At 37.6% G+C, this 22906-nt stretch overlaps 1 protein-coding gene across 9 annotated transcripts in view; it reads right to left on the reverse strand.

Annotated features, from left to right (window-relative positions):
* Positions 1-22906, reverse strand: part of rbfox3a (RNA binding fox-1 homolog 3a) — a 335564-nt gene that overhangs the window by 160583 nt on the left and 152075 nt on the right. For 8 of the 9 annotated variants that reach the window (XM_078788898.1, XM_078788894.1, XM_078788896.1 and 5 more), the window contains one exon: positions 14324-14439. The exons of the other annotated variant lie outside the window; for it this stretch is intronic. In XM_078788898.1, coding sequence (XP_078645024.1) covers positions 14324-14439 — 116 coding nt within the window. The remainder of the gene's footprint in view (positions 1-14323; positions 14440-22906) is intronic. 9 annotated transcript variants of the gene reach the window in all.

Raw genomic sequence — 22906 nt, forward strand, 5'->3', positions numbered from 1 at the left:
GCTAGGGTCTGGGTGAGACTGGGCCATATCAGGTTTTCCAAAAAAATAAATAAAACGCATTTATTAAAAACAGAAAAATATACAAACTTTTTCAGTGTTTTGGTTTCGATTTTCGACAATAAAAGCTCTGATAAAACATTCCACTGTTCTCAAATATCTTAATTTTTATTTTTCTGCACAAAATAAGATTAAAAATAAACTAATAATCATAATAAAACAGCAAATAATAAAAAAACTTAAGAAACCACATATAGTTGGTGGGTAGACAAATTATTTTTTTCAGATTAAAATGAACAAAGCATTATTAGAGCCCTGTAGACATGACAAAACACGACTATAGTCACATTTATACTCTTTTTATTTACAACATATTGCGCAACTGCAGGGTCTTGAGACACATGCTAACTCGCAAACTAGAGAGCTAGCAACCTAAACGGTAGCCTTCAAGTTATTTCCTTTAAACTTAAATAGCCAAAAACTTACCACTTCCACACGGATAGGGAGGATAACTATTATTTATTATAACAGTTATTTAACCTTTAACATGAACATTAATCAAACGTAATAATTTTTTTCTGGGTACATGATACCATACAGCATCCATATCAAACTTGCGCGGGCCGCACTAACATTAAACTTTCATATCAAGGCGGGGGCCTCAAACTAGCGTCCTGCCGGCCACATTTGGCCCGCGGGCTGCGTGTTTGAGACCCATGGTCTACGCCAAGATGTTGCCGTTGCTACAGTGTTGCCGTGCATTCTCCGGTTATGGCGCATCTTGTCATATTATTAATACACTGCGTGATCCACTTGTATTATTCACCCTTCCTTGTTTACATTCTCTTATCTAGCAAACAAAACCAGAAGTTACGTCGCCGGTCTATGATGTCATCAGGGGTTGAAAAATGTTAACACAAAGCAATTTTTTACAGTTATAGAATGATAGTTTTACAAGCACTGGACGACTAGAAATGACAAGAAAAGGATACATGAACATTTAATGTTGGTTTTAAATTCATCGACTGACTGACTTCATTCACCGTTCTCGAAGACGCGGCGTGACAGCAAGATTGATGTGAAGGTGGTGGTTGATCTCGCTGCCACGTCGTGTCTTTGGGTATGGTTACGTCTTCAATGAAGGTAAAAGTCACTTCAAATGTTCATTGATCCTTTTTTATATATAGTTATTTATAGAACTTGTTTAGTACTTGAAAAACTAGAATTAGAAAATTGTAAAAAAAAAAAAAAAAAAAGCGTTTTCTGTTAACATTTCTCGACCGCTGATCTGAATCTGGATATATTAATTTTCACCCTGACATAACTTCTGGTTCTGGTTGGTAGCTAATTAGAATGCTCTTTTGGTAAAAATAACAATAATAATAATAATAATGCATATGTTTTTCTGCTGATTGCTAAATAATTAACTTGTTAAACTGCAGTGTGCTGAATGTGAAGTGGACATACTGTGTCCACGGCGTGTCCACAGCGTGCTAGACATGCTAAATCTGTAATGTCAGTATTATCTGTATTGTGTGTTCTCAATGAAGTCTTTTAGGTTTTAGTGCTCGATGCAAGAAATCAACCAACGGCGATGGGCTGCCTTGAATTTACAATGCAAAGCTTGCATTAAATCAATAAGCCAAAGCCTCAAGGTTTGCCACTGAAAACACAAACACTACACTTGCAGGGTCTCCCTTCCACTTCAGAGAGCCTGGGAAAAACCAGTTGGATGCTCTCTAGTAGGGCAGGAACTACGCTTGCCTTTTTTAGCATCCAATCACAAACAATCCCAAATCTTACGACTTGTTTCTCTCCTAACTATCGGATCAAATGTGTGATATGAAGACCGTGTTGATTTGCCTTTTAGAACAAAGACGACTGGGATAGGCTCCAGCGTGCCAGCGACCATCGTGAGAATAAGCGCGGTATTGACAATGGATGGAATGCTTGATTCATGCAATGCTATGTTCAGTGGTGTTCGGTATGACGAAACCTAGTGGCGCACGAACCACCTAGGCTACGGAAAGATGGCCGCCATAAACAACTGCATTTACAGAAACGGAATTATCATTCAACATTTCCACTAAATCCAGCCAGATGCAGTGGAACCTGGGTTAGTCTACGCCAGGGGTCTCAAACTCAATTTACTTGGGGGCCACTGGAGCTAGGGTCTGGGTGAGACTGGGCCATATCAGCACAAAATAAGATACAAAATAAACAAATCAAGAATAAAGAAAATCTATCAATCAGTAATAAATAAATATAATAATAATAATAAAACAGCAAATAATAAAAACTTAAGAAACCACATATAGTTGGTGGGTAGACAAATTATTTTTTTCAGATTAAAATGAACAAAGCATTATTAGAGCCCTGTAGACATGACAAAACACGACTATAGTCACATTTATACTTTTTATTTACAACATATTGCGCAACTGCAGGGTCTTGAGACACATGCTAACTCGCAAACTAGAGAGCTAGCGACCTAAACGGTAGCCTCCAAGTTATTTCCTTTAAACTTAAATAGCCAAAAACTTACCACTTCCACACGGATAGGGAGGATAACTATTAACAGTTATTTAACCTTTAACATGAACATTAATCAAACGTAATAATTTTTTCTGGGTACATGATACCATACAGCATCCATATCAAACTTGCGCGGGGCCGCACTAACATTAAACTTTCATATCAAGGCGGGGGCCTCAAACTAGTGTCCTGCGGGCCACATTTGGCCCGCGGGCTGCGTGTTTGAGACCCCTGGTCTACGGCAAGATGATTCCTGCTACAGTGTTGCCTCTGTTTGCGTGCATTCTCCGGTTATGGCGCATCTTGTCTTATTATTAATACACTGCGTGATATAATAATAATAATAATAAAACAGCAAATAATAAAAAATTAAGAAACCACATATAGTTGGTGGGTAGACAAATTATTTTTTTCAGATTAAAATTAACGGCTTGGAGTAGTTGTCATGTGACTGAACGCTGTATTTACTTGGCGTCAGACGGATACCAGCGTGTGGTATCACCAACCTTTATGATTGACATGACAGTCCTGACTAAACATGTCCTATTGTTCTCGCTGCACTGCAGGACATATAGGAAGTGGCCCTTGAGTTAGTAATTGCTTGGTAACCTGAATGTCAAAACCATTTAAAAAGCCATCAGTGGCACGGCTGTTTATTGCATAATAGGTAATAAAAGCCTCTCTTTATTATTCTATATAGTCAACACTCTTCTTTCAATTTACCATTTAAGCAGGAATACCACACAGCCTAACGATGCTTTTAGTTGAATTTTCTCATCTGAATATTTTTAAACAAAGTATCTGAATATTTTCATATTCATTAGCCTGCAGTATTCTTCAATAATATTTAAGAGGTGTAACCTTACAAGAATAAGTCGTAATGTTGTCTTACAGTAGCTTCAATAGAACCTTGGTTTGCCTACACATTCATTGGCATGGTTTTTGGGCGCAAATTACCATTTAAATATTGCCTTGGTTTGCATACATTTTCCACTTTGTGCACAGTATTGTGCACTGCAGGAATCTAACTGTGTTCTTGGTGTATTTTTATCACAAAACAACCATGTTAGCAGTCTGCTAATGCAGTAGAAACCAGAAGCAGAAGTCAGAAGTCACCTATGGTTGGCTCTGTGGTTCTGTGCTCTACCAAGTTATGGCAATTCTGTGTTTACAGTATTTTTTGATCACCTGAGCTTTCAGTGGGGACTTAACGGTCCAGAATTATTTTGTTCAAACACTGTGAAGGCCGGTATCATTAAAGAAGAGATCATAAAAATAGTCCACTGGTAGGATTTCAAACCACAGTCATTACCACTGCACTATGCTAGTTGTACAGTATCAGGGAACTCCAACGCAGTGCGTAGCTGCAATACCAATACTGTATCATTCATTCATTCATTCATTCATTTTCTACCGCTTTTTCCTCACGAGGGTCGCGGGGGTTGCTGGAGCCAGCCAATCACAGGGCTCATATAGACAAACAACCATTCACACTCACATTCATACCTATGGACAATTTGGCCAATTAACCTAGCATGTTTTTGGAATGTGGGAGGAAACCGGAGTACCCGGAGAAAACCCACGCATGCACGGGGAGAACATGCCAACTCCACACAGAGATGGCAGAGGGTGGAATTGAACCCTGGTCTCCTAGCTGTGTGAGGTCTGGGAACAGAATCAATATTTGCTAAATAAATTTAGAAATAAAATCCATCAACCCAGTCTGCATGGTTGAGTGGTTAGCGCGCAGACCTCACTTGCTAGGAGACCAGGGTTCAATTCCACCCTCGGCCATCTTTGTGTGGAGTTTGCATGTTCTCCCCGTGCATGTGTGGGTTTTCTCCGGTTTCCTCCCACATACCAAAAAAAACATGCTAGGTTAATTAGCGACTCCGAATTGTCCATAGTTATGAATGTGAGTGTGAATGGTTGTTTGCCTATATGTTTCTCCTCCTCAATCAGTCACTGTGGACTTTAATCTACCAATCAAAGGATGGCAAAATACTGATGTCACTGTGGACCAACTGCCTGGCCCTGAGAGGTTATTATTATTTATTATTGATTATACTTTATAAGTACTTATTGATGTATCTATTCTATTATTCAAGTAAAGATGAATAATCTTATATTGTGAAAGATTTTCAGGTTTTACATCCAAAACCTCAGCACTGCTTTTCTTCGTGACAGGAACAGATGAAATCCACCTGACTTAAGGCCAACCACATGCTTGATTATCAGTGCAAGGATGATGCAAATTGGAAACCATCTCCGACAAAAAAGGCAGTTGGAATACTTCTTATTCTTACTTGTTAAACATACTATGTTATTCATACAAAGATAGGATCAATAACCCTGTGTTTTATCCCAGTTGTGATTAGAGCATAAGTCTCACAAGGCCTCGGTACTCACCCAGAAATACATCATCATCTCGGCAGGGGGATGGATGGGAGACTTACAAAGGAAGCACAAGGCCTTTTGGTCAAACTGCGCTAGTACTTCCTCAGTCCTTTCACGTGTTTTTCCCGTTTCTCTCTCTGGGAATTTGTTTTTTTTTTTTTTTGGCAGCGTCGTCAGCTGACAACCAGTTAATTGCCCTGTGTTTGTGGATATGGTAGCCAAGTTATAAAGTTCCCTTTATGTGTTCCGTTATCCCTGAAGAGTCGGTCTCCTGCTCGAGTTTGCTGCAGAAAGCTGCTCCCGCTCCACTAAAAAAAAAAAAAAAATGTCTTCTTCTTTGCCAAAGGGTACGGAAGGAGCGAAAAGAAAGAAAGAGGGGAAAGTGCTCTTAGGCGTATCCTCGCTTTGCTTTACTTCTACTCTTCTTCTAGCGCCTTTTCGCAACTTTACAACCTCTTGTCCTTTTTCGCTTGTTTTTGTTCCTCTTTCCTCATTTACAGTTTTCCACTAAGGCTTGCTTTCTATTCTCGTCCTCGGTAGCTTCGGATCAGATGAAACGCTTTACGAGGGACGTAAGCGTGACACTTGCCTCCGTCACCGGGAGCAGACGAGACCAAGGGTTCGGTAATGACGGAGATCACCACGCCGAGTGGAAGCACATATGCTTTCAACAGAGAAGAGATGGAGAGGGGAAAGATGCAACGGGGAGAGCATGGACGTGAGAGGATGGGAGGGGTATGGCTTACAGGCTGGACGATGGGGAAAACAAAAAGTACTCCTTTCAAGCTCAGGGAATTTATGTTGGTGGTATATTTGTGATGATATATTTTTCAAATATACTATGGTGATGGAGTACTTCTCATCACATAAACATATCACATCTCTGTGAGGAAACTATGATAATTCTAGAGAAAAACTGTTCCTAATCATTTTCTACTGTTTTTCCTCATGAGGGTCGCAAAGGGTGCTGGAGCCTATCCCAGCTGTCTTTGGGCGAGAGGCGGGGTACACCCTGGACTGGTGGCCAGCCAATCACAGGGCACATATAGACAAACAACCATTCACACTCACATTCATACCTATGGACAATTTGGAGTGGCCAATTAACCTAGCATGTTTTTGGAATGTGGGAGGAAACCGGAGTACCCGGAGAAAACCCACGCATGCACGGGGAGAACATGCAAACTCCACACAGAGATAGCTGAGGGTGGAATCGAACCCTGGTCTCCTAGCTGTGAGGTCTGGGAACAGAATCATTCATTCATTCATTCATTTTGTACCGCTTTTTCCTCACGAGGGTCGCGGGGGTGCTGGAGCCTATCCCAGCTGTCTTCGGGCGAGAGGCGGGGTACACCCTGGACTGGTGGCCAGCCAATCACAGGGCACATATAGACAAACAACCATTCACACTCACATTCATACCTATGGACAATTTGGAGTCGCTAATTAACCTAGCATGTTTTTGGAATGTGGGAGGAAACCGGAGTACCCGGAGAAAACCCACGCATGCACGGGTAGAACATGCAAAATCCACACAGAGACGGCCGAGGGTGGAGTTGAACCCGGGTCTCCTAGCTGTGAGGTCTGTGCGCTAACCACTCGACCATGCAGACTGGGTTGATTGATTTTATTTCTAAATTTATTTAGCAAATATTGATTCTGTTCCAGGCGGTACGGTGATCTAGTGGTTAGCGCACAGACCTCACAGCTAGGAGACCAGGGTTCAATTCCACCCTCGGCCATCTCTGTGTGGAGTTTGCATGTTCTCCCCGTGCATGCGTGTTTTCTCCGGTTTCCTCCCACATTCCAAAAACATGCTAGGTTAATTGGCCACTCCAAATTGTCCATAGGTATGAATGTGAGTGTGAATGGTTGTTTGTCTATATGTGCCCTGTGATTGGCTGGCCACCAGTCCAGGGTGTACCCCGCCTCTCGCCGAAAGGCAGCAGGGATAGGCTCCAGCACCCCTCCGCGACCCTTGTGAGGAAAAGCGGTAGAAAATGAATGAATGAATGAATGATTCTGTTCCCAGACCTCACAGCTAGGACACCAGGGTTCGATTCCACCCTCGGCCATCTCTGTGTGGAGTTTGCATGTTCTCCCCGTGTACCCGGTGAGAGCATGGGGGGGGTATGGCTTACAGGCTGGATGATGGGAAAACAAAAAGTACTCCTTTCAAGGTCGGGGAATTTATGTTGGTGCAATAGTACACCAAAGTTCCGTTTCGGATTAAAAAAAAAAAAAAAAGTGGACCCTGGCGAGGAGCAATGCAAGGTAACATCGTGGAAATTGGGAGGGAAAAAAAGATGATTGCAAAGCCCAACGTCATAATAAATAATATCATAATATGAATGATCTTTCATCTTTGAATGCAGCATTTCTACCAATAAGTCTTATTTAGTGTCAAACATGATTCACAGTTAAGTTTAGTAATATTAAGTAAGATAAGTATGCTATTTTGTTCAATTTATTTGATAAAATTAATAATCACATCACGTTTACACTTACACAATCCAAGGTGTAAAGAATAAGCAGAGCCTATTTTGTTTTAATGACTTTCTGTGTTTCATGTTTTCAACAGGGAAGAATAAAGAATGTGTAATGGCGGAGTTAATAGATTGTCATAGTTGATAGCCTTTTCAATAATGAAAAGCATAAAAGTTCAAGTAAAGTAGTAAATCAAATGTGTTTTATTGTCAAATTAATTGACTGAATCATTTTCTCAGTTAATTTGTGTGCGTACGTTATGCACGTACGTACGTATGTACGTTATGCACGTACGTACGTACGTACAGTAGAGTGTGTTGGCCGACACGCCATAGCTGTGCTGTGCAAAGAGAGACAAAGAGTGAGGTAGTGAGGGAACGGGGAGGGGTTGGGTGAGGATTGAATACTCGCCTGCCTCAGCACATTTGGCCCTAAAGCACCCCCCCCCCCCACACACACACACATCACCATCACAGTCAATACAATCACTGATTCAAGTTGCCACATTAACTACTTCACTAGCTAAAATACCGCCCTGCACTAACTGTAAACGCTGGAAAAAGTAATACAATGATTCTATTCTATGTGCTGAAAGTACAATGATGGGGAATATACCAAAGGCCAAATGGAACATATTTGTGATGATTTGTATTTTTCAAATATACTATAGTGATGGAGTACTTTTCATCACATATCACATCTCTGTGAGGAACTGCTACTCTCATAGACTACTTAGCTCGTTAGCTTCCTTCGTAGCCGACAAACTATGATAATTCAAGAGAGGCGGGGTACACCCTGGACTGGTGGTCAGCCAATCACAGGGCACATATAGACAAACAACCATTCACACTCACATTCATACCTATGGACAATTTGGAGTGGCTAATTAACCTAGCGTGTTTTTGGAATGTGGGAGGAAACCGGAGTACCTGGAGAAAATCCACGCATGTAAACTCCACACAGAGATGGCCGAGGGTGGAATTGAACCCTGGTCTCCTAGCTGTGAGACGAATACTTGCGAGTTCTGGCTCAGTAAAAACGTCTAGAGTGGTTTTGAAGGATTTGCTCATTATTATTATTAATAATAATACTACTACTACTACTACTACTACTACTACTACTACTACTACTACTACTACTAATAATAATAATAATAATAATAATAATAATAATAGATACATAAATATAATAAAATAAAAAATAAAAAAATAATAATAATAATAAACAAATAAAAAAATAAAAACATAAAAACATAAAAAAAAAATAATAATAAAAAATAAAAAATAAAAAATAAAAAATAAAAAATAAAAAATAAAAAATAAAAAATAAAAAATAAAAAATAAAAAATAAAAAATAAAAAGAATAATAAATAAATTCCAAGTTCCAATCTCTCTGTTGTCGATAAGAATATCCAGTAGTTGGGAAAATACTCCCTTCCTAACATCTGTGTGTGGCAACTTAGCCCTTTATGGTTATGTCACAATCTGAACGGCTTGCTTCTGTGAAATAAGATGCTAACATAAAATGACTTGATTGTGTAACCTCAACGTTGATGGCTGATGACTAATCAATGTGGGTGGAATGGTACACGTATCCATAATCAGACGTAACAATTCTCAGTTAATCAATTAACACAGCGGCGTGTCCAGCACTCAACCTTTATATGATCACTTCATCCTCATAGACGCATGGGCATGACGGCATTGGACAGGAATACAATTATCCCTCCTGACGTCTTAATGATGAGCATCGTATCTTCCATCAAAGCAAAATAATCCAACCAATAGCATGCTTGCTTACACATGATGACTTTCATGTGCATAAATAACTAAAAATGTCTCATTTAACTAAAGCAATATGTTGTGCACAATTAATTCATGCACTGAAAACAAGACTGGAAATAACAAAAAAAAGTCAAGCAAATTAAGAGAATAGAAGGGACAAGCAAACAGGTGTATTTATTTATTGATTTATTTGTAAGCAATATTAATATTAATATTAGTAATAATAATTATCATTAATATTAATGTAAATATTAATGTAAAATTAATGTAAATATTAATATTAACAACAATAATAATTATTGTATTATTATTATATTATTATACAGTTATATTATATAATAATAATAATAATAATAATAATAATAACAATAATAACAATAATAATAATAATAATAATAATAATAATAATAATAATAATAATTATTATTATTATTATTATTATTATTATTATATTATACAATTATGTTATATAATAATAATAATAATAATAATAATAATAATAATAATAATAATAATAATAATTATTATTATTATTATTATAGTTATTATTATTATTAATAATAATAATATTACAATAATACTGAAAACATCACAACTCCATTGTTGTGTCTTTCTCGATTCCTTTTCCATTTACTCCCTTAACAGCTAATGCTGTTCTATCTAAGGCTAGTCAGCGCACTGAAAGAAGAAAAAAAGTCAGCATCAGCATAGTCAAACCATACCATGATCCAAAAGCTGATGCGTTGTGGGCCTGATGTGCTGCGGCAAGCGTATTGACTCCTTTCCGTTTGCTTGGTTGGACTCTTCTGCACACTTGGCCAATGCACACTTGACTACTCATCCTAATTTGCCGTTTGCAAATGACTACTAGGTTAGTCTGCACTGTTGACCTGCTCCTGTGATTGTTAGTGATTTCTTATTTAGGACTCTGGCAGCGATAGACAAATGTACTCCCAGTGCTACAGCCGGCCAGGCTCAATCTTCTTTTGGAACTTGGCAAGCATATTTTAGTAAATAACTGAGTCAGACGATACGTTAGCTTAATTAACATAGATAGCTATACGGATTCAAGCTCGCTCAACTTGCCCAAGTCCCATACCTTCTTAACCCTTTGTGGGGAAACAAATGATATTTAGTGCAGACGTTATTTATGATTCTCAAAAAACTATTTTTGTTAACATTACTACAGACGTTAAATCAGGGGTCTCAAACACGCGGCGCGCGGGCCAAATGTGGCCCGCAGGACACTAGTTTGAGGCCCCTTGATATGAAAGTTTAATGTTAGTGCGGCCCGCACAAGTTTGATATGGATGCTGTATGGTATCATGTACCCAGAAAAAATTATTACGTTTGATTAATGTTCATGTTAAAGGTTAAATAACTGTTAATAGTTATCCTCCCTATCCGTGTGGAAGTGGTAAGTTTTGGGCTATTTAAGTTTAAAGGAAATAACTTGAAGGCTATCGTTTAGGTCGCTAGATCTCTAGTTTGCGAGTTAGCATGGGTCTCAAGACCCTGCAGTTGCGCAATATGTTGTAAATAAAAAAAGTATAAATGTGACTATAGTCGTGTTTTGTCATGTCTAAAGGGCTCTAATAATGCTTTGTTCATTTTAATCTGAAAAAAATCATTTGTCTACCCACCAATTATATGTGGTTTCTTAAGTTTTTATTATTTGTCATTTTATTATTATTATTATATTTATTTATTTATTACTGATTGATTGATTTTCTTTATTCTTGATTTGTTTATTTATTTGTCATCTTATTTTGTGTAGAAAAATTAAAAGTAAGATATTTGAGAACAGTGGAATGTTTTATCAGAGCTTTTCTTGTAGAAAATCGAAACCAAAGCAAAGTTTATTCATTTTTCAGTTTTTAATAAATGCGTTTAATAAATGCTAGCTCCAGTGGCCCCCAAGTAAATTGAGTTTGAGACCCCTGCGTTAAATAATACTAAAAAAGCCACCTTTACACTACTATTATTTTTGTTTATTCACACATTCACTCAACTCTTATGTCTGCCAGCTAGCGAGTTAGCAAGCTTACCAGTTAGTCTCGAGTTTATTTTTCTCTAAAACTTACCACTTCCACACAAGATGGGAGGATAACTTTTTTCCCACTCATTTTTCCAATCATATTGGACATTTCCATCTATCTTTTTGTGTATTTTTTTTTATTGATTTATTTTCTTATTTTCTGTTTTCACCAGATTTCTGTTAGTCAGCAATAAAGGTCAATATTGAATAGATGACAGTCTTACGCATGCACACCCAGCAGGCCTGCTTTCTTCAGTCGATGCTCCACATTTACGCCTTCTCCCTGCCTGATCTCAGCATCCTGCACTTAACCGATGACGCATCTGTGAATTGCTCATTTGGAAGCTAATGGCTGTGTTTACAAAACAAAGATGGGTAATTGTAGGCCATTGAGTTACTAATTTTGGGCTGTAATCTAACCGTAAACTTGCTGACCCCTGCCCTGCCCTAACCGTAGGGTTTGGCTAATAAGTAGCCAAACATGGAGGCTTTAGGTGTGATGTGGACGAGTCACTGGCCGAGTGTGGGGGGTGTATACACACAAAGATACTGCTGTTGTAGTAAATACCTCAAATACTTGACAGCCGGTATGAATGTTGCCGAAACAACTCTTAGGAGAATGGTCTTTGCCGTTTATCAGTTGAATACATAATGCAGTCATTATTGTGCATGTTGCCCCCCCTGTGTTGTTCATGGTGTAAACAGCCAAGCAGCAAATAGCCAACAGCTCATAATGGTGATGATGATTATCATCATCAAAAATAACAGCAGTCTTGAAGAGAAATTAACATAAAAGAGCTGATGCGAGCAGATTATGGAGCTTGCACTTTGATTTGCTGTAAAACGCACGGGATGGCTGCAAAAAATAAATAAGCAAATACAACAACTTGCTCAGCTTGCTGTTGACTGTCAAGATCCGGCTCCGTGTCAACAACACTGCTGACAAGACTACATCAGGAATGTTTTTTCCGAGATGGGAAATAGCGGTGTAAATAAAATATGACCAATGGACACATGCATCATTTTTGATGATGTCAGATGGTTAATTTTAGATTCGTACTGTGCTGAAAAATCATCTTTTCTCAAGGCAACATTTCAAAGTCCTTATTTGACTTTGCAAAAGATCTCCAAACATGTCTGCCCTACACCTCAGTCAGAGACAATAAGAGGACTTATGTTAAAGTGTATATACGTATCACCTCAGTCAAAGACAATAGGAGGACTTATGTTAAAGCGTATATACGTATCACCTCAGTCAGAGACAATGGGATGACTTATGTTAAAGCGTATATACATATCACCTCAGTCAGAGACAATAGGAGGACTTATGTTAAAGCGTATATACGTATCACCTCAGTCAGAGACAATAGAAGGACTTATGTTAAAGCGTATATACGTATCACCTCAGTCAGAGACAATAGGAGGACTTATGTTAAAGCGTATATACGTATCACCTCAGTCAGAGACAATAGGAGGACTTATGTTAAAGCGTATATACGTATCACCTCAGTCAGAGACAATAGGAGGACTTTTGTTAAAGCGTATATACGTATCACCTCAGTCAGAGACAATGGGAGGACTTATGTTAAAGCGTATATACGTATCACCACTGTCAGAGACAATAGGAGGACTTATGTTAAAGCGTATATCAGTATCACCTCAGTCAGAGACAATAGGAGGACTTATGTTAAAGCGTATATACATATCACCTCAATCTGAGACAATAGGAGGACTTATGTTAAAGCGTATATACGTATCACCTCAGTCAGAGACAATGGGATGACTTATGTTAAAGCGTATATACGTATCACCTCAGTCAGAGACAATCGAATGACTTATGTTAAAGCGTATATACGTATCACCTCAGTCAGAGACAATAAGAGGACTTATGTTAAAGCGTATATACGTATCACCTCAGTCAGAGATAATGGGAATACTTATGTTAAAGCGTATATACGTATCACCTCAGTCAGAGACAATAGGAGGACTTATGTTAAAGCGTATATACGTATCACCTCAGTCAGAGACAATGGGATGACTTATGTTAAAGCGTATATACGTATCACCTCCGTCAGAGACAATGGGAGGACTTATGTTAAAGCGTATATAAGTATCACCTCATTCAGATACAATAGTAGGACTTATGTTAAAGCATGTATACGTATCACCTCCATCAGAGACAATGGAAGGACTTATGTTAAAGCGTATATACGTATCACCTCAGTCAGAGACAGTGGGAGGACTTATGTTACAGCATATATACGTATCACCTCAGTCAGAGACAATAGGATGACTTATGTTAAAGCGTATATACGTATCACCTCAGTCAGAGACAATAGGAGGACTTATGTTAAAGCGTATATACGTATCACCTCAGTCAGAGACAATAGGAGGACTTATGTTAAAGCGTATATACGTATCACCTCAGTCAGAGACAATGGAATGACTTATGTTAAAGCGTATATATAACACAACGCCAGCAAATATCCACATTGGTCCCTGTATCGGGAGACACATCAATTTGAATCACTGGAACAGTCCTGCATTCATCATGTGGCATAGAAGATTACAGCCTAATTCAAAGTCAATGGAAATGCCACTAATGTTGTATCCGTGTGAGTTGATATGACATCATTACTGTGGATTAAACAACAATCATGAACAGTCATGGCGGTACAGTACATTTTAGTCTGATAATGTCAAGACAGCACACAGTAAGTATTAGACTAGGGGTGTAAAGGTACATCATAATTATGAGCCAGTCACTGAGAAAAGTTAGTGTACTAACATACGTATTTTTCTCATTGACATATTTCACCTGGAAGGTAAAGAGTTACCAAACAGGGAACTTTAGGCTGCACTGTATTTCTTCACCCAGTATCGATGTGACGTACACTTCCTGTCTCTTACCCACATTAATGTGCAATGTGTGGGAAATGGTTACACCTCTGTACCAAACTGAGGGTTCTGCACCAAAAAAAATGTGATTCCGAATGTTCCGTTACCACCCTAGTAAGTGCTTATGGTGCATATGGCATTTTTGGATGTGGAAGAGTACAAAAAGTAAATACAATTTGGAACTAACCAGTCTGGTAATGAGGGGGACCCCAAAATGCCAGAAGTGTTCGTTGAGAAGTCCACTGTATACCACGTTCCCAAACAGAGCAATGGTTCCTGGTTTGCACAGACCTGGTTTAGTTTCTGAAAAATACACAACAACATATAAAAATGATGTAGTATGCAGTACATATAGAGTACACATAGAGTTTCTGTATGGAAACATTCAATACATCGATCTCAGCATGATAGCGCTGGAACCCTGGCTTTGCGGACGCAGCGATCAGGACATACATACAACATACGAGAGCAGTATCATGACAATATTCCAATATAGGACCGAAACCAAAGTCTGAACGAAATAGTCAAATACAAATGATAGGCTGGTGAGTGACAACGGACGGTAAAGTCGAATGGAAAATGAACAGAACAAAAAAGGAAGTAACTACAAAACAAAGGAATTGAAACAGGAACTAAGTCATAAAATTGTAAACATAACCAAAATCGCCACATGGCCAACTCATAGATCGAAATAGTCAAATACAAATGAGAGGCTGATGCGTGAGAGCGGACGATAAAGTCTAATTGAAAATGAACAGAACAAAAAAGGAAGTAACTATAAAATAAAAGAATGGAAACAGGAACTAAGTCATAAAATTGTAAACATAACCAAAATCGCTACACGGCCAACTCATAGATCAAAGTCTGAACGAAATAGTCAAATACAAATGAGAGGCTGGTGAGTGAGAACGAACGGTAAAGTCGAATGGAAAATGAACAGAACAAAAAAGGAAGTAACTACAAAATAAAAGAATGGAAACATGAACTAAGTCATACAAATGTAAACATAACCAAAATTGCCACATGGCCAACTCATAGATCGAAATAGTCAAATACAAATGAGAGGCTGATGCGTGAGAACGGACGATGAAGTCTAATTGAAAATGAACAGAACAAAAAAGGAAGTAACTACAAAATAAAAAAATGGAAACAGGAACTAAGTCATAAGATTGTAAACATAACCAAAATCGCCACACGGCCAACTCATAGATCAAAGTCTGAACAAAATAGTCAAATACAAATGAGAGGCTGGTGAGTGAAAACGGACGATAAAGTCTAATTGAAAATGAACAGAACAAAAAAGGAAGTAACTACAAAATAAAAGAATGGAAACAGGAACTAAGTCATAAAATTGTAAACATAACCAAAATCGCCACACGGCCAACTCATAGATCAAAGTCTGAACAAAATAGTCAAATACAAATGAGAGGCTGGTGAGTGAGAACGGACGATAAAGTCTAATTGAAAATGAACAGAACAAAAAAGGAAGTAACTACAAAATAAAAGAATGGAAACAGGAACTAAGTCATAAGATTGTAAACATAACCAAAATCGCCACACGGCCAACTCATAGATCAAAGTCTGAACGAAATAGTCAAATACAAATGAGAGGCTGGTGAGTGAGAACGGACGGTAAAGTCGAATGGAAAATGAACAGAACAAAAAAGGAAGTAACTACAAAATAAAAGAATGGAAACAGGAACTAAGTCATAAAATTGTAAACATAACCAAAATTGCCACATGGCCAACTCATAGATCGAAATAGTCAAATACAAATGAGAGGCTGATGCGTGAGAACGGACGATAAAGTCGAATTGAAAATGAACAGAACAAAAAAGGAAGTAACTACAAAATAAAAGAATGGAAACACGAACTAAGTCATAAAATTGTAAACATAACCAAAATCGCCACACGGCCAACTCATAGATCGTCACAGTACCCCTGAATTATCTACATCTTTAGACCCTTACTGACTATGATTATTAATTACTTTAGTAGACTGACAGCAAGTACTTCAAAATGTATTTTGTTCTACACAAAAAAATGTATTTAACTCGCGTTTAATTCTACAGACATGATCTGTACAGCATATCAGCAAACTTCCGGGGAATATTTAAAGCTAACCAAAGACAAAGATCAATTCCTTTTTTCATAGCAACACATACAAAACAATCATAATTGCCCAGGGAAGCTGACATCTATGTAATTTATCTCCTCTGTGCTGGATAAATTGGATAAACACAATCTGTACCTTCCTTCCAAACTGTTTATTTACCCTGACAGACCATCTAACACATAGATCTTAATTGACACATACGTTAAGGTCATGTCTTTAGTTTTTTTTTTTAATAAATCCAAATATCCATTTGAGGCATATAAGACACTGTCAGAATGCCAAGATTTGTTTGGGTGTCTCCAGGCTATCTTCCAGTCCATCATTCGGAATTGTACAAGGTAAAGACACAAGGCATACACGCTATCCAGGGATGGGTGAGAGACAGTAAGGTTGCAAGAACAGAAAAGAAAACATCTACGTCTGGCATATTGATTCCTGCCGATACTTGGGGGTTTTCAGTCTCGAGCAATCGCAAACCTCCTCTCACACACACACACATTTACAACCTCGGTCACGTTTGGAGGGTTTGCCCCGTACACTCCCAGTCCCAGACAAATTTATTGCCTCTCTTCCTCCTATATTCAGAATCACTCTCTCTCTCTCTCTCTCTCTCTCTCTCTCTCTCTCTCTCTCTCTCTATCTCTCTCTCAAAGCAGTAGCTCACTTCCAGTATTTATCACTCTCCGAGCCCGCAGGACCATCATCAAAATGCAGTCCGCTGGGAGAGAGTGTGTGTAAGCAGGAGTCAGAAAGAGGGATGTTTGAATAAAAAACGGGGGATTAGACACCCTTGGTGCCACGCCGATGTTGTATTATGTTAAACATCATGATAACAAGTCACGCAAGCGGTACAATACGGGTAGGAAACATGTACGATATCGATACGTGACTAAAGCATTCAAGTCATTTATCTCACATAAACAATACTTTATTCTGATATAGGATTATTTTCTTGATTTGCACAGCCATCAGTAATGTGAGAGGCGAGCTAAAAATAAAAATCAAGCGTAAATCTCATCAGTCACCGTCTTTATTGACATCCATCACAAATCACGTTCACCTGAAATCTCTTTTAATATGCGTCTCATTGAATGTCAAATAAGTGCATTGTTTCCATATCAATGTCATAGTAAATCAGTTTTATTGGGCGTAGTTAACTTCTAAAGCAGGGGTCTCAAACACGCGGCCCTCGCCTTGATATGAAAGTTTAATGTTAGTTCGGCCCGCGCAAGTTTGATATGGATGCTGTATGGTATCATGTACCCAGAAAAAATTATTACGTTTGATTAATGTTCATGTTAAAGGTTAAATAACTGTTAATAGTTATCCTCCCTATCCGTGTGGAAGTGGTTAAGTTTTTGGCTATTTAAGTTGAAAGGAAATAACTTGAAGGCTACCGTTTAGGTCGCTAGCTCTCTAGTTTGCGAGTTAGCATGTGTCTCAAGACCCTGCAGTTGCGCAATATGTTGTAAATAAAGAGTATAAATGTGACTATAGTCGTGTTTTGTCATGTCTACAGGGCTCTAATAATGCTTTGTTCATTTTAATCTGAAAAAAATAATTTGTCTACCCACCAACTATATGCGGTTTCTTAATTTTTAATTATTTGCCATTTTATTATTATTATTATATTTATTTATTACTGATTGATTGATTTGTTTATTCTGGTTTGTTTATTTATTTTTCATCTTATTTTGTGTAGAAAAATAAAAAGTAAGATATTTGAGAACAGTGGAATGTTTTATCAGAGCTTTTATTGTAGAAAACCGAAACCAAAGCAAAGTTTATTCATTTTTCTGTTTTTAATAAATGCAATTTTTTATTTTTTATTTTTTTTGGGAAAACCTGATGCGGCCCAGTCTCGCCCAGACCCTCGCTCCAGTGGTCCCCAAGTAAATTGAGTTTGAGACCCCTGTTCTAATGGAATACTTCATTCCAGGAGGTTCAACTCTAATTAAAATGGATGTTAACCAAATGTATTTTTCCAGAAGGAAACTAGATCATGCTTCACATCAAAATAATAATCCTATACTTGTTGGATCGGTATTTGATATTTTGTATAAACGCCCCAGTTTGTGTCGATGTCGATCTTATTAAAAAGTTCCCGCCTCATTTGATGTCGTCATATATGATGGACCGCTTTTGTCAGAATAACATTTGAGTTCCAAAAGCATCATTTCTATGAAAAAAAGATTAATTTGATTTATTGCAGAATTGTCATCTCCTTCGTGACAGCCGTACCTCGTGTCCCAGGACACAGCAATTCAGGGAAACAAAGCAGAGTGGGGGTTTATTTACAAAGGAGCGTGAGACTATGTTGAAGACGTATGGACAAGCCAACTTTACACGGCAAAGAAAGAACGGGATCTTCACCAGAAATGTTTTTGTTTGCAAACACAGTGAGAAGGTCGACGGACAGCTGATTCAAGAAGGCAGGAAATCATCTGAATCCAAGCGTTTTTTTTTTTTTTTTCTGGGTTAAAAACACACACACTCCCACCTTTGTCAGCTAGCTGCTCAGCGCTTTTCTCGACACATTGAGTGGAAAAAAGAAACTTCTTGCGCTCCTCATCAAAAATCCAAAATCCCAATTTAGGCTTCACAGTCCATCAAGCCGAGCAGTGGATTTGTCAGCACTGTTACTAATAGCTGCTGATGAAAACCATAAAGGTCAATAAAAGCCCGTAGATGAACTGCTACCGTTTCCTATTACCAGCCAGTCATCTAGAGACAAATATGTCGAGGACAGCATCTTCGAAGGCATCATCTCAGTGCATCGGAGATTTAAAAGGCGTGTCCACGACAAGCCTGACCTTGCAAAGACGCTCCATTGCTGATGAAATTTTGATGAACTCTATGTTAATTATTTGCATTGTGTGGAATAAATTTAGTTAATCATCCACAATACTTATGTGAGACATTAACACACGTATTTCTATTTCCTGTGTGTTAGGACGATATAAAAACGATATAAAAATAAGCTAAAAAAAATTAATACACATAATGGGACTCATTCCCACCTACTAATTAAGCCCACTATTAAACCCATCAACAAGGTTTTATAGTTTTATGTCCATGACTGTGTAGTAACATGTAGTACATTCACAATAACACGTAATACTTACAATATTTAGTTGTATTTTGGTCATTTTAAGCAGCTTCCTGGGTCAATTGACATCTGATAGCAACATATAAAAGAAAGGCTTTACGCCTAGCATTAATATTTCTAACTTTTTCCAAACCCAAAACACACCACCAAGGTATTATATTTCACAGTTATAACATAATGTTACACATTGTGTGAATTTTTGTAGAGCTTCAACTCTTGCATCCGAGCACATCCTGCTAGGATGGAGGTCATTCTTGGATCAAAGCTCCCCCTTCACGGGACTGGGGACATCAGGAGGTCCCACCAAATGGTTGATCCTAGGACGTTATCTCGCATGGGTGTGACAAACCGTGCCAGAAAAATGGAGTGTGTCGACTAACCCCATTGTCAATGTGTTTGTATATGTGAGAGTAATTACTTTTATTGTTTTATCTTGACACATTCTTGCAGGATTAACATAAGCATTTGCAGGGTTGCTGTTGGTGCATCCAGGCACCTCCAGGACCTGGGGGTCTCTGATCAGGGTCACAGGAACATTTCTTCTTCAGCACATTCAAACACTTTCTATTGTCTAAGCCAGGGGTGGGAAAACTACGGCCCCGGGGCCACATCCGGCCCGCCAAGTGTTTGAATACGGCCCGCCCAATCTTTCCAAAGTAAACTCAAACTCAACATACAACCTGGCATCATGGCCTGAGCCAACCTTTTGATGGTTTTATCAATTTCGTTTTTTGACATGGTTTGTTGTTTACAAAGTGCTCCTGAAAAAAGGGACACAAGCACATAATAATAATAATAATAATTATTATTATTTTATTATAATTATTATTAGAACTATTCTGATTATTATAATTATTATATTAATGCTAATTATTATATTAATTATATATAATATTATTGTTATATTTGCATATTTTACATAATAATAATATAATAATTAGTATTTTAATTTTATTGTAATTATTATAATATTTTATTATTTTTACAATATTTAAATATAATTATAAAATAATAAACAATAATAGCAGATTGCATGACAATTTTACAGATACAATAATACCAGGTGGATTGTTACGTGTAAAATATATAGTCTGCCCCCCCACCCCCACCCCCATAAATTTTAAATTTTGTCATATCAATGCGGTCCGCGAGTCAAAAAGTTTGCCCACCCCTGGTCTAAGCAAATGGATATAAGGGTGATAACTACCATTATAATACTCGTGTCTACATTTTATTCTAACAAGTATCCATATTTGTGTCCCGTATAATTGACCGCTATGAGTTATTGATTATTTTTCAGTTTTCAACTCATCCTTACACAAAGAGCAAATTGAAGGCGGCCAATTCTACTGTACTTGGGCCCACTAAACACCTAAAACACGCACCTGTGTGAGTACACCCAGGGGCCTGCATAGGGTACGATTGCCAATTCATTTTTTTTTCTTCGAATAGCCGTTCACATTAGCATTCCCATTATGCAGTTTCATCAACGTAAACACAAAGCAAACCTGGGAATAGACAACATGCATGCACAAAAGCACAACATCACACTATTACCCGAGTCTACGGTAGTAAATATTGCCTCAATTCATGTTTTCGTTGGTGCGTTTGCGTCACTTTCAAGGATTTTGCGCAACGGGAGTCAACATTCTCTGAACCAGATGATTATGGTTAAGAAGAACGAGTCCACGGTTTGTGACTATGGAACTGTTCTGTTCCCATGAGCGCCATGCATCTGGTCCAAGCTAGCTGTTCCGCATCCACACAATAAGTAGATAAATAATAATAATAATAAATAGAAAATAATTCCCTGTCCATATGAGATTAAAAATATGCTATTTGTTTTTTCCTGCACCAATGTAACTTATCAATACACAATTAAATCATTGTCTAACATCCTTGTGGATTAGCTCCCAATCACAAAAGGGTCGTGACAAGCCGTGTGGATGATGTAATATGATTCTATTACGCTCACAAACCTTCCCTGTGGTAGAAACACGCCCACACAGGACGCTGGGAACAGCAGCCTAATAAAACAGCTCTTAATTGGCATACACATCAGTGGTGCTCTCTATGCACAATGTTTATTTAATATGAGCTGAGCTGGGGGGAAAAAAAAAAAAAACAAGTCATTGGTTATTGAAGGACTTGGTTATTGAAAGATGGAAGCATACAGTTTATGAGCGTTACTTGTATGATGCACTGACTATGAAAATGCTTTTTAATAAAAATAAATTCAGTCAAATAACACCTGTCCTACAAAACGCTAGTAACTTGAGCATGTGATTGTCAAAAATGTAAATATTCGTTCAGTAAATTGAACGCTAATGGTGGTAGTGGTAATACCAGATATTATAGATATGTTTTTCCGTGTACATTAGGGTGCATCAAATTTGCATGGGAAATTTTAAATTCATAATATCAATTTGGCTGGCATGCCATTTTTTTTCTAATGAACATAAAAAATGTCTTTTGCAAAGTTTTGAGGAAATCTATTGAGATTTAGGGGTGCAATTAAATTAAATTAAATTAAATTAAATTAAATTAAATTAAATTAAATTAAATTAAATTAAATTAAATTAAATTAAATTAAATTAAATTAAATTAAATTAAATTAAATTAAATTAAATTAAAATTTATATATATAAAATAAAATAAAATAAAAATAAAATTAGCTAACTGTCATTAGCAAGAGGCAATGAGCACTAAATACCTATAAATATGACTACAAATCATTCAAATTACAAATACAAAACCGCAAATTTGCTAGTAATATGTAATAGGAGTATAAATACCAACAAAAACATAAATATCACCTTAGAGTTCTTGAGCTGCAGTCTTTGCTGACCTCAAATCTCCATGGCGACCATTGAACTGTTCACCACTTTATTCCACAAAAACAGATGTATGGTGGCACGCCTAAATAATCATGTATTGGAAAAATATTTTGTATGTGTTGTTTCTACATATATTGGAACACTTTTAGTACCCAGCTATATCAAAATTCAATAATTGTGTTTTTTGATGCAATCTAATGTACATCCAAGGTTAGCATGGATGATCATGGGAATCAAAGTCAATAGGAGATGGACCTTGTTTTTCTATTGCTTTATATCATGAAAACATGTGATGTGTAACTGAAGGAGTAATTACATGAAGGTATGTGCACATTTTGTGTCTGTTGTCAGTATATGAAATATTGTGTGTTTTTAGATGTTTTTGTCAGCCTTGAGAAAAGACGTTTTTTTGCCACTAAACTGTTCTTGTATGGTTAGAAGTTACTTTCAGAGGTTGTCTTGGTTCCGTGCTTCATTCATGGCTGTGTGACTTTTTTTTTTTTACTGTTGTTGGCCTGACAGAGGACTCACAAGGAAAATGATTTCGCCCATTCTTTAAGAGTCCAACCTGTATTTTATGCAAATCTGGCTTCCAGATGCCTTTTCTTGACAAAGTCATCAGTTCTCTGTGGGTGCAGATGCCCTCACGCTGACCTGCTACCATTTCTGAGCAAGAACTGCATTGGTGGTACCCTGATCGAGAGGCTA

The sequence above is a fragment of the Doryrhamphus excisus genome, linkage group LG2 (assembly GCF_037039965.1).
Source record: "Doryrhamphus excisus strain RoL-2023G ecotype Guam linkage group LG2, RoL_Dexc_Guam_v1.1, whole genome shotgun sequence".
NCBI lineage: Eukaryota > Metazoa > Chordata > Actinopteri > Syngnathiformes > Syngnathidae > Doryrhamphus > Doryrhamphus excisus.